The sequence below is a fragment of the Anser brachyrhynchus genome, assembly GCF_964034855.1.
Source record: "Anser brachyrhynchus genome assembly, chromosome: 1".
NCBI lineage: Eukaryota > Metazoa > Chordata > Aves > Anseriformes > Anatidae > Anser > Anser brachyrhynchus.
In genome coordinates, this window is record NC_137694.1 from 91,675,966 (window position 1) to 91,689,413 (window position 13,448).

At 38.3% G+C, this 13,448-nt stretch overlaps 1 protein-coding gene across 1 annotated transcript in view; it reads right to left on the reverse strand.

Moving 5' to 3' along the window:
* Nucleotides 1-2: 2 nt before the first annotated feature.
* LOC308198327 (suppressor of tumorigenicity 14 protein homolog) overlaps nt 3-13,448 on the reverse strand; it is a 28,496-nt gene continuing 15,050 nt past the window's right edge. Inside the window, exons 13-20 of the mRNA XM_080600559.1 lie at nt 12,869-12,976; nt 10,778-10,897; nt 9,956-10,139; nt 7,555-7,826; nt 5,835-5,971; nt 2,305-3,498; nt 197-861; nt 3-101 (exon numbers count right to left, since the gene is read on the reverse strand). Coding sequence (XP_080456685.1) covers nt 3,340-3,498; nt 5,835-5,971; nt 7,555-7,826; nt 9,956-10,139; nt 10,778-10,897; nt 12,869-12,976 — 980 coding nt within the window. The 3' untranslated portion in view covers nt 3-101; nt 197-861; nt 2,305-3,339. The remainder of the gene's footprint in view (nt 102-196; nt 862-2,304; nt 3,499-5,834; nt 5,972-7,554; nt 7,827-9,955; nt 10,140-10,777; nt 10,898-12,868; nt 12,977-13,448) is intronic.

A 13,448-nucleotide genomic window follows, 5' to 3' on the forward strand; every position in this document is an offset into this window, starting at 1 on the left:
CTGCCAAATGCTACGGATGCTTTCCCCCAGATTTCCTCATTGTGCAATTCTTCTGGCTACGGATGCCTAGAGCATTCCCAGCGGGGTCGATTGCTGATGTCCTGTGGTAGTCATCCAGGCAAAGGCAATCCATCAGGCTGAGCACAGAGCTTGTTTTCATTCAGCAAATAAAAAAGAAACGAATTCCACGCCCCACCTTTTGGTGAATCCTTAAAAGGTTGGAGGACTGAGGACAAAGCTGAGCAGTCATCAAGATCAAAACAGGTGTCCAGATCCACAAGGATTCGCTGGGGACTTCTTGACTAGAGTAGTCTTTACCTGCTTGTTCTCACTACTCCTGCTGGAGATTAAGTTCTTTTACTTCATTTCCACTCATATCAAAGACCTCACCTTCCTAGTGAACCGTCTGAAACCAAAACTTTTTTTTTAATAAGTCTAACAAGTTAATGATTATGGATCTCACTCCATAAAAGCCAAAGTCCATTTGCTCACCTTTCTTAATGAGCTCTGTACAAACACTTGAATTTCTGTCATCTGGGTGATCTAACTTCCATACTTGGTACTTTTCCTGCCTGTGATGCAACTGACCCTTCTGATTCATGGAGCTGCAGAACTCTTAAAAAGGGAAATTGAGAAGTGATCTGAACTTCGTGGCCTAGGCTCTTATCTAAAAGAGAACAGCAGGAAAACTGCTTTGTTCTGTTGTGAAGACATCTTTGGTTTCAATATCAGGAAAAGAAACGTGACCTTAAACATGTGCTTTAGTACAGCAGGCAGGTCTGGCTCAGTTTTATAAGAAGTGTAAACTCCACGGTACAATTGCAGTTCTGATCACATCTGGGGCTTGCAGTTTCAGAGGCACTGAAAATGAAATGAAACATAGCCACTTACATTTTTATCATGTGTTTATTGGAAGGGAAGAAGTGAATGGCTGAGTAGCCTTTAAAGATACTAAAACCCCTATAGAATATCATTTGAGCATAGTTTAGGTAGGAAGCAGTGCCAGGCAAGTAGCAGGCGGGAATGCCCAACACTAGCGCAAGAAAGGAGAGGGAAGCCTATCAGACACCAGAAACCTACTGTGTAAAAATTACAGTACTAACTCATTGCCGTGTTTTCCCCACAGTTCTAAAGCTAAACAAGAATCCCATACTTATGTGCAGTAGAAAAAAGCATGCTGTGAACAGCAAGGACCGGTACTCAAGTTGCCTGCTTCATCTTTTTATTTTTTTATTTTTTTACCTTAAAGATGAAAGCTTCAAATAATAATAATAATAATAATAATAATAATAATAATAATAATGCACTTTCAAATAATCGGCACAATTTTAAGACCATCTAGAAGGTACAGGTAAACCTTTTATTCAACTGAATACCAGAATTTTTAAGTCTCATAAAGAGCTTTGGAAACTTAAATCAGCTATACTTGGGCTCATCAACAGGTTATAAGTTCTAAGCTAGGTTTACTTCTAGGGTTAAAAGACTGACCTTATGACAGGAGTGTGGCTATCATTTTCTCCTCTGCTTTCTTTGAGACCAAAAATGCATCCAATCACATAAGTCCCTTTTCCTTTTAAGTCTCTTCCAGTGCAGTGTGGCCATATAGGCACAACTCTTTCTTCTGGCCAGGAAGAGAGACAAAACAGAGAACCTGACCTCGAAACTCTGCTCACTGCAGACTAAGGACATCAAAGAAAGCAGCATGAACCCACAAGAAGCATGCCAAAGTTCACAGAGCACTCTGCAGCCAGACATGAGGAATTCCCTTGTAACACATGGCAAACATTAGGCTCTACAGCTATGTAAAACTAAGTGTAAAGAGACTGTAAAAAAGCGCTAAATGCTGGGCAAGATGTCCAGGTACATCAAGAAAGTCTCAGAGCTGCAAAATTTTGCTTGTGTTTATGAAAAGACTGGGTTCAACATGAAGGCCTTCCTGACAGACCAATAATCCTGATACAGACTGCTTGCAGGTGCCCCAGGAGAAACGCCACTGTGCTGTGTTTCACCCAGTCCTGCATACGTGGTACCTTCTCTCCTCAGACAGCAGCAGCAATGTACTCCCTTATTTTAGCCAGGTGTACGTGCAGTTTCTGGCAGCCGGTGAAGCCACTGACGCATTGGCTTTCTATCACCCAGGCACCATGCTCATGCTGGTTTGAAGACTGATATACCATCATAACACAATGCCACTACAATTGCTACGCACTGCTTACAACATGAGAACCAGCTGAGTCCTCAGCTCTTTGGAGGGGGAGAAGAAAAAGAAGAAAAAAATAGTCATCTTGAAGTCTGGATACATACATACTCACGTTCTAGGGTACAGATCTGAGTCCTGTTGAGATCTGACTCCCACTTCCTTTTATAAAGGAAATCATTCTGGTTTTGGTGATTTCATCACAATCTGATATCAAAGAAGGCGATTAACTCAAATATACAATATTATCTTGATCAGCTACATGCACAAATATGTCTAATAAAGCCTGTAAAAGTGATGAGAACGGACAGTATTCTAAATCCCTGACATTTTTCTAAGGAACTGGTAGTTTGCGAGGTCTTGTAGGATTTTTTTCTTGGGAACTTAATTAAAACATAATTCTCAATGCATTTTGACATGCAGTTTCCTGTTGTTTCATTAGAATTCAGTATTTCTTTCCTCTTTAAATATTATGCCAAGAAAATAAATGATGCTCTTACTGCTTAACTTTTTTTTTTCATCCTAATGTTTGTGAGCTATACATTTGGTGGTTTTAGTAAAAGCACAGGAGACAGCCTAAAAGTTACAGCCCAGAAAACAACAGTCATGCAGTATAACTACAGAATGAATTAATCTCAGATTTGTCTACAATGCTTATTATAGTAATTGTATTTTGAAGAAACATGAAGTAATTATTCATGTTTAGAATCCTGTAACATCACTAAGAGAATGTATGTGAGTATTCGTGGCCACATCCCAAATATATCCACATACGTCTATGCAGAGACACATGCAGACAGCAGGAGAGATACACGTGCAACTCAGAGATGGAAGGAGGGGAGAAAATCTGCAAAAATGATTTGGCTTTTTTTTTTCTCTCCAGATTCTAACCCATTTTATTTGTACTTTTTAAGGCCATGCTGCTGGGGATAAGGAAGATGAATCCATAAGGAACCTAAAGTTATCTGAAGTTGCTCTGAATCCAAACAGTTCCTGCTAGATGAATAACAAATGATAGTTTCTGCGTTATGAAAGTGCATTCTTTCACAATGAAACAGCCAACAGCATTTTCACATCCATGACAGACTACTGTAGGAATCAGCTTTCATAATGGAGATGATCTGCATTTTCTCCTTGGCACATCAGTTTGTATTCTGACGAATCCAGTCATAAAGTGCTGTCACCTTAGTGTATACACCAGGACGATTGCGCCGAGCACATCCTTCACCCCAGCTCACAATGCCAGCAAGGTACCATCTATTTCCCTTTCCTGTGCAGGCCAAGGGACCTCCAGAGTCTCCCTAAAATGAAGGGAGTTCAGCCATTAGCACCAAACACAGAGCACTGTAGCAAAAGTTAGTTATTTAGGGACAGTAAATACCTGTCCCTCTTCTTTCTCAAATTACAGTTTAATATTGGCATCTACTTTCTGGATAGAGTGTACCCGGCTAAAATATCAGATTTACTCATTTTGTTTTAACTTACAGAAGTAACACACCAATTAATACAACAGAAAGGCAAGAAGGTGAAAAATTGCTCATTGCTAATGTCCCATTACAGAATTTAAAGCAAGTGATCACAGACTGAACAGGGAGAGGTAAAGACAGGGATGGAAAAGGGGAATGCTGCTAACATTTGACCATAAACTGTTCAGACTGAAAGGCAGAATTTTCTATGAGGTTAAACAGGAACAGAAAGATACCAAGGAAAGGCACATTTAGGTATTAGCAACTTCATACTCAAGACTGCAGCTACATTTATAGAAGAAGGGGAAGAAAAAAGACTTGAAGGGATATGCAAATAAGAACTGGCTTCTCAAAGGGAACACGCAGGTCTGTACAGCAATGTAGAAAAGTAAAAAATCCAATTTAGATCAGTTCACAGAATCAAAACATATTTGGGCTCAAAAATGATTTGTGACCTTTTCTGTTTTAACTGTCCATGCTTTCAGTGAACAGATCAGTTCACTCTGAAAGGTTTATAAATGCAGCTCATCTCTGCAGATTCTCTTTATGCATACAAGGCAATCAGCAGCCTGGGGTTTGTCAGAGGGTTCCCAGTTGGAGCTAAAACATGGAAGCGGTCAGAAGTAAGCCATGTGTTCGGAAGAGCAACAACAGAAAGCCTTCAGTATCCAACCAACCCAAGTTATCTGGCGATAAAAGAGAAGCCAGAACAGTTATTCTCTCTCTCAGGCTGCTGTCTTACTGGCATTTTTGATCATCCCAAGAGGCTGATCCTGAGGTGATTTGAGAAAGGAGGCTGGCCAATATTCTGTCCAATTACACAGACTGTTCCGAAAGACTAAGGGGGCTGTATGCAGTGGAAAGAGGAAGGATTCTGAAAAGAGGAACCATGAAAACCCAGCCTAACATGATAACTAAGTCTGAAAGAACACACTATTTCTCACTGAACTAAGTATCACCATCTAAAGATGAAAGTTGTTTGGAAAATTCACATAAACTGGGAATGTACTGCACAAGTTATATGTCCATAAAAAATGAAACAAATAAGGATGCCTACAAGGCTTGATCTGTAGTAAAAGGGTTTCCTAAACTGCCAACATCATTATTCTCCAGCATTGCACAGGAAATATACTGGAGGCAGGAAAAAAAAAAAAAAAAAAGCAAAGATGCTACCCAGACCAAGAAGTTAAAGGTCCAGAGGGCCAGCATACTTGTGCACAAACACAGCATATTCTGATGAAAACTGGATTGACCAGTATGACATATAGCAAAACTGGTTAAAATGTCCATTTAAAAAAACTTAACAGTACTTTTTAAGCAACACGTATTTTGGAGGAATAACAAGCATTAGGTATATTACAACATGTTTTAAGCAAAACAATTCCAAGGCTTAAGGTTATAAACAAACCACATATAAAACTAGCAAAAATAATACTCCATTGAATTAGAACTTACAGACTACAGGAGGATCCTACAAATAGCCCATTGTGTATAAGGAAGTTTGACCCATTAAGAGCTATGATCTTGCAAAAATTTTCCCATTACGGTAAAGCATTAAACTTTACATATTACACAAAAGTTCTATCAAATTACCACAGTCTAAAATCAGTAACATTTTTTTCTCCCTTTACACAGTATCTGGTAAAATGACCGTGTTTGTAACTTGGAAAAGGGATATTCATCTTAGAACATTTAAATCATGAAAAAGTGCACAACTAGTTTAACAACTGGGAAGAAAAAAGAAGGCAGAACCAACACAGTTCAAGTGTGTCCAAAGAGCAGTTTCTGATTGCGTGTGCAAATAAACTAGGTCATGTAACTCGTGACAGCATGATGTAATCACAACTCGTCATTATAAACATGAATGAACATATGAAACTAAGAGGCAGCACTGCAATTGCATTTACCAAATTTATCTTACCTTTGCATCTTGTATTTCTTTGCAAAGTAACTTTTCTCAAGAAATTCAGATATTATCTGTACCAAATTTCCTTTCTTATTTTTGAGAGCCTTTAATTACCGTATTAAATTATTCGTACATTCAAGACATTTCACTCTACTAGTAAGGGGAAGAAAAAAAAAAAGCAACAAAAACACTATCCCTAAACTGTGAACAGTTTTCCAATGAAAGCAAACCTTTCTTTGCAGTTGCTTGCCAAGTCCCACATTACCTGGCATGCATCAATGCCACCATTAAGATTCCCAGCACAGAGCATACGTGACGTAATGAGATCATCATAGAGCTTGGTGCAAATACTTTGATTAATTATTCTCACTCTAGCTTCCTGCAGTGTTCTGGCAAGATGACCTAGAAAAATACAAATGTTGCAGAGGTTATGGCAGCTCTACCACAGAGATCACTTGTCTAAACAAAGGTGATCTAAATTCAAAATCTACCCAGCTGGAAGCAGGAAACTAATTCCCCTACCTTCAAATGTGGTCTGCATTCAGCTTAGAACACTGCTGTCTACATTGACAACTCTAGACATAGACAACCCTATGCACCACCACTGTACCTTTTCCATTTCCTCAGCCTTTATTATGAGCTTTTTCTGCCAGAAAGTAGTAAAAAAGAAAAAGCCATGTACATTATAATACAAGATTACACACAATGTAACTTTTGAATGCCATCTCAAATCGTGTCCAAAGCTTTGTTATTTGCATTATGGGTGTGCTCCAAACATGTTCTAAGTCCTAGTAAATGAAATTTACATTTTCTTTTACATCGTTTCACTTCTAGGTAAGGAGCTGAGAATGAAGCTGAGGGGTTGGGGTGGGGAAATTAAGCCTGTAAGCCACAATTGATACTAAAAGTTTGATTCTGTACTGTAGCATTGTCGTAGGGTGTCATTGTTAACTACATATGCTCAGTCGTGTTTTGGCCCAACAGTGAAAATAACCTTTTCAATACCTGGATGATCAGAAGTACTGGGTTTTGGTTTGTTTGTTCATTTGTGGGTGGGATAGAAATGAAATAAGCAAATCAGAAAAATATGTTGTTCCCCCCCCTCCACATACTTTTAGGTTGATTTTAAATATTACCTGCATTATTTTGTTAAATTACAAGAAGGCACCATTTGAAAAAATCTTTGCACTTTATTAGGCTATTATGTGGTTATCTTAGATTTATTTTTTTTAAATGCATATTAAGAAAGCCAGTATTACCATACAGATGGCTTCTAATCAAACATGAAGGATTAATGAAGGATTAGGTCTCCATGCAACACTGAGGACTACTGCAATGCTGGGAGCTGTCTAGGAGGAGCTGCCCAGGTCTCAGAGCTGGCTCCAGTTTGATGCTGAGATAGGGCCAAGATCCTGCATACTACCCCACCGCCCCCCTCCAGCGCTGCTTGCTTTTTTTCTGCCTCCCCACTTCAGCATGCTGCTCTGAGCTGCGCAGGCAGAACTCTTCATGGGGCATACGTGAAATTACCTTTAGTTAAGACAGAAAGAAAAAAAAACACTATTTTTGCAATTATTTCTGCTCATGGCCCCATATTGTCAACCACAGTCTTAGAAACAAAGTCTCGCTCCTCTGCAATTCCAAGTTCCTGTTTTCTTGACCTGAAGGTTGCTTATAACCTATTCACCAGATAAATTGAACCATGAGGATGAAAGGGGGCTTCTGCTTGTCAATCTATGATCATGTGCTTTTCAACAATCTGTGACACCATCTCTGACCCCCCATACAGAGTATGGGTATTTGCACTTTTTACCTGATACACAAACATTCAGAATTTACAGACTAGCTACAGGAACATTTTAAAGCTTTTTATTAACCTACTGAGTTAACCACAGGTATTTTTCTCTTAGGACAATAAATATTTCATTGTTAGAGTATAAAATTAAGCTAAACTTGCAAGGAGTATATCCAGGAAATGAACATACTATTTTCTTTTATGGCTCCCCAGCCAGTTACATAGCAGACAGCTCCATAAAGAAATACTCTAGAGGTGCTTGGTAAACAAATGGGCTGTACCAGCTCGCTGAAGAATACAGGCGTCTCCATTTCCAACAGGGCTATATCATAGTCTGAGATAGATTGGTCATACTGTGGGTGAACAATAATCCTTTTGATTGGTCTCATAGCTACATGATTGCTTTTTTCATTAATAGTGCGTAAGCCCATATATGCTCTCCACACTGACGGAGCTGAGTATCTGTAAAGAGAGTGTTTTTAGAGCAGCCCATTGCAAAGTAATGCAGCGTCAGTTCACTCTGCTTTATATACAGTTTGGTATTTGATGAGATTCATCAAAACACTGAATGGAGTAGAATACCACTTAGGAGGATAGATGTACTATAGTCTGTGTCTCCTAAAACATTAACCAATGGTACAAAATTCTGTTTTGAAAATAACAGCCTCCTGGAGCTATAAAATCAGTTCCTTGCAATGCAGATTTTTCACCCGTCTTTACAGTAAGCAAAGCACTCTGTATACTCTGCAATACTTACAAAGCTGGCTTTCATTCAGGTATAATGAAAATGGAATGGTACATATTATGTTGTTATCAACCATGCAGTTTCACTCTGTAACAAAGATGGCTGTATGGTTTTCTGTTGGCACAGAAACCAACTGCAGCTGATCTACCAGAAGTCCGTTGAGTACAAAGGTCAAATCTTAATCAGGTTTTAAAAAAAAAGAAAAAGAGAGGTACAGATGCACAGGTAGATCATCTGTCTTGACATTGGCCCACATGTGCTAGCCAAAGCAGAACCACACCAAGCAATTAGCAACGGGTTTCTTGGTGCTCTGTCATTACTGCATTTAAACTTTCAACTAGAGTTGATGTACCACTTGTCTGAAGTAAGAACCAGTAGTGGTCTTAAGTCAAACCTTTGTCTTAGTAGGCCAAAGTAAACAGTCCTGACATATGAGCCTCAAAAGCTGATGTCCATCTCACATTAGCAATGGTTCTTCAGGGTCTTGGTCATACTTGTGCTAAGTAACATGCCTGTTTCAATCATAATATTACTTTGTGCAGATTGGATAATTAAACTTGAAAGTGGCTGTTCAGATATAGCGATGTTCTATTTCTGCACGTCACTGCAGTCTTCAAATATTTATGGTTCGGAGCACAAGAATCAAAACTGTACTCAAAGTACAAATGGCCAGTTATTCTGAGAATTCTTTAACAGCCATGCTGCCACTTGGTAATGGAGCAAAACTGTTAGGCCTCTGATACCAGGATTCAAGTTAAATCATGTTGCACCAGGGCACACAGAACTGGAAATAAATAGCTTTTTTTATCCTACTAGGACATACACGTTTCTGTCCTCTGGAGAAAAGAGAGGACATCTACTCATTTAAGGATAACTAGGATATATTTACAGCTCAGGAAAATTATGTGTACAAATCCCTCTATGCTGAATAAAAGCTAGATTATATCTCAGACACAAGCTCTGCATTGCTATGTCTCAAATGTATCAACGACCTTTATTCAGTGTAATCACTCTCCTGTTAATGCACATTCTCCCACTGTATGCAACACTAGTGCTAGTGGATTAGTAACAAGTATTACCACGAGGGCATTTGTTTTGCCTTGAATGTAAAGCACAGGCATATGACACTTTCTTCATCAACTCAAAAATTTATGTGCAATCAAATTACATGTACACATTGCAACAAGAGAACTGTGATGTGCTTGACAAGCAAAAACGTGATCTCAATCTTGTTTGAGCATGTGCAAACATATTATATAATTTAGAGTAATAGATTGTCTTAGACAAAGGCTACAAAATCTTTATGGTAAATGATGTCCAGTGTATTGCCATGAATCCAATCTTCGTCTCAGCAATTGCCTTTTATGTCCAGAATAGTCAATCACTGAAATTGAAATGCATGGTTTTCTATGCATTTTGAAAGTTAAACACCATGATTTAGAAGCCTTCTCTGTTTATACTACGTGAACTGAACACTGGTGAGCTTTACTTGCTCCTTATCAATAAGTAATTCTTTTCTTGTGAGAAAAAGGCCATAGACTCTAAAGGGGAGGAAAAAACAAACAAAACAAAAGAAACACCAACAACCTTTACCCTAAATCAAAAACAAAATAGTGTGTTTTGTCATGCAGGATTCGCTATCAATGGAGGCAGAATAATTGCTTCCGATATTTGAGACTTTCAAAGCCTGCATAATATGTCAAGGGTTCATGTACTGATATGTCAGAGTTATATGCTGATTCAATTTATCTACACCTGGAATACCTACTGCAAACTTTTGAATGCAACATTTTGAGGTTATAAACATCAAACTGCAAAACACTATGACAGCATAACCACTCCATACCTTACAGAATCAGAATCCAAGAAGCAATGGGCAGCAGACACGAGCCACCTCTTGGTAATAACAGATGCACCACAAACATGGCCATGTGCTCCCATTTGTAAACTTGCTTGCCAGGGCCACTTTCCAGATCTTGCATCTTCACCTCCAACAATCCTATTTTTCTTAAGCAGGTGTCTTCCACAAGCTAATAGAAAAATAAGAGAATAAATTAGTAAAGTAAAATGCGAGGTTATTTTACTTTGTCATGATTAATACATAAACTAACATTTACCTATATACCACAAAGCCACTGAAAAAGAAAATAAATAAAAAACAACCAACCAATCAAAAACAAACAAAAAACCATATCTTCTTAGTGTGCAATTGGAACAAAGGTAAGGGTATTTGCCCATTTGCACTCAATGGGTAGGTTAGGAATAAACCAAACATTGCCTATCCTCCCTTACAGATCCCTTAGGAGGTTAGTAACTCAGAAAGACTCAATCCTAAACTGGGTTATTTCCAAAACATTACTTGAATAAGATCTTCTATTCTCTCTCTCCTTACACAGATCCTTAATTATTTCATTCAGCTCAAATGAACGCTAAGACCTACTAATTTAATAACCTGTAAATGTGCATTGCTTGTATTAAGTCATCACAGACAGATCAGTGAGTTTAAAAAAAGGAAGTACAAAATTCAAGACAGACATTTTCATACAGATGTTACCAGCAATTTTTTTTAATTCAGGTCTGATGTTATCAACTTCTACTTGACCATAGCATCAATTCCTTACTTAGTTTCCCACATCATTAACTAATCTTCGAACAAATGTTACCACACCACAGTTCATTTCATCAGATCCATCTGCACAGTCTCTTTTCCCATCACACTCAGGATTTGGTTTCAACAAGCATTTACCATTAAGGCATTTGTATGTATAAGGGAAGCAACTTTTGTAGGCTGAAATGAGAGAGAAGACACAGTGTCACATGTTTGAAGTCATGGTTTCAAATGATTAAAAAAACATGCACATTCAACCTACTCATCTATCGTGAAAGTTGTTCAAAGCCACACATTCCAACGTGCCTGAAGTCATAGTCTGTGTGGGTGTAAACTGGTCCCTGTATGGAGTAGGACAGTGGGAACCTTCTACTCAGATTAATGATCGCACTAATTTAAGTCTCCACCATCTCTGAGGAAAGACAGCAGAGCCTTGAACTCCCCTCACTCCCATTTTATTTAACTCTAAACTGAGTGAACTGGGCTTGTCAGATCTGTTGTTTTATCTTCACCAACAGTACTGACATTGCAAATTATACATCTGTGTAGCAGATATCATCTAGAAGTCAGCTCTTTGTTTTTAAGAGAAAGTTCAGCATATATCATGGAAGAGCTTTACACCTTCCTCCAAGAAAATTTAGGTTAAAAGTTATCATAGTTTACTACGTAGGAATCCTGACAGATCTCAGCAGTGGGCATCCATTGCTATCATTCTTATTATCAGTTGTTTACAGTGACCTCTGAACAGCGGCAGGGATTTTTCCAGCAAACAAGGACATACTGCTGGCTACTTCAAGGACCTTAGATTCAAAGCAAGGCAAATATTAGAGGCAAAATGCAGCAAGTCCTTAGGGAGGCATTAGTAGTACCAGCAATATCAGTAATGTTGGCGTAAAGAACACGCACATGGCAAAAAAGAGCAGAATTCCCCAAATTTATGTCTCTCTCCCTTACATTATTTGGTACTGATCTGGCAGTAGTTGGGGAAAAATTGCTATTTTAACAGGATCACCATCAAGCTGTGGTTAGGTCATCCAAAGAAAATCTTTGTTATCCTGGATTTAGCTTTATTAATTTGTCTGGGCTATCCCAATAACTAGTTATACTCTGCATGTTATGTTTCTGTTATTATGAAACTTGCACTTTGTGCTATGACAAAATACACAGAAATACTAAATTCAGTAATAATGCAGAATCATTTCCATTCACATTCTATGAATAGGCAATGTGAAGTAGGATGACTCTAACAATAGGTCCACATCAGAAGAGAATTGAATTTGAAGTTCTTTTGCAAATTAGATAGTATTGAGCAGGATTCTTACATAACAATACTGTTAAAATACATTTAGTCATTGAGTTCGTAGGTCAGAGGACATCTCTAAGGATTCATTTGTAACCTCAGTGGATCTCTGTGGTTACACCTTATGTTTCATTTGCACAGGGATCAGTAGTAGAAGAAAGATTAAAATAGAACAGGTTTTTACTGCAGTCATAGGTCCTTATCAGGAAGCTGAGCATATCGTTTGTATTAAACAGCGACAACCAGTTGTGACAGCAGCATGAATCATTCCTGCTGCAAAAACAGAGCAGGGAATACTTAGCAGTTAAACCACAGCAGAGTGTAGCTAAAGGTGCATTCTTTCATTAAGTTAGGAAACAAGCTTCTAGATTTTGTGTACTTAATTTTATTATTGATAGGCATTTGGAGATGCCATTTGCTTTCCTTGCACTTCTCCAAACTTTTCTTAAGTATGGACAGAAAAACCTGAAGAATTAATGTAAGCTTGTACTGTATACTTAGACAAGTAGAACCCACAAAAAGGAAGGGGGAGCCCTTTAAAAATATATATATTTTCTTTTGTAGGAGGAAGAAGATGGTATAGGCTGGCCATCAAAACTAGCAATAGCTGCCTGAAGTCTTTTTCAACACGTTAATGGACATTTACTACAAAAGTACTTCTTGAAAGGGAAAAAAAAGGCTTGGCTTTGTTTCTTACACACAGAATTCAACTCTACTTCTAATCGGCATGTCTACTGGAATATTCACAGACTTAAAGATACAGTTTATCTGTGGAAAAAAAATGAAAATGAGCATATTCCTGGTTCTGCCTTGCACCACCTCTCAAACAATAACTAAAAATATGTACTTACAGCAGTTGTTGTCATCACTGTCCTCCCCACAGCTATCATCACCTTCACAGATCTTATACTGATGCTTACATTTCCCATCACCACAGTTCAACTGTTCTGGATCACAACCTGAAGAAGAAAGGTCTGTAAATTCTTTATATTCCTCATATCTGGCTAGTGGCCGTGTGCTGCCTTCCCTGCTACAGGTCAGATTGATGTTACTGTGCCATCTCTGTCAGACATAAATCTACCTTCTTGATAGCTTCAAGGGATGAGAAGATTAACCGCATTATTTAACTTGTGTTCTGCTCTCTAACACTGGATTACTTTCTAGTCACTCTTTCTGGAACCTCTTCATTGCTTCCCATCTTCTTTGATGTGCAATTTGGATACAGTACTCTAGCTGAAGCCTTCCCACAGGCAGCTGGGAAGATCCCTTCAAACTTCCGTCTTACATCCTAGTGTTATGCTTTTGTTTTTTGTTTGTTTTAAAGAAAAAAAAGAAAACAAACAACTGTATGACTTTGTGACTCTCAAGTCAGATTTTGAGCCACCTAAGTATTTAATTACCTATTTTCAAACCTATACTTTTTTGAATGTA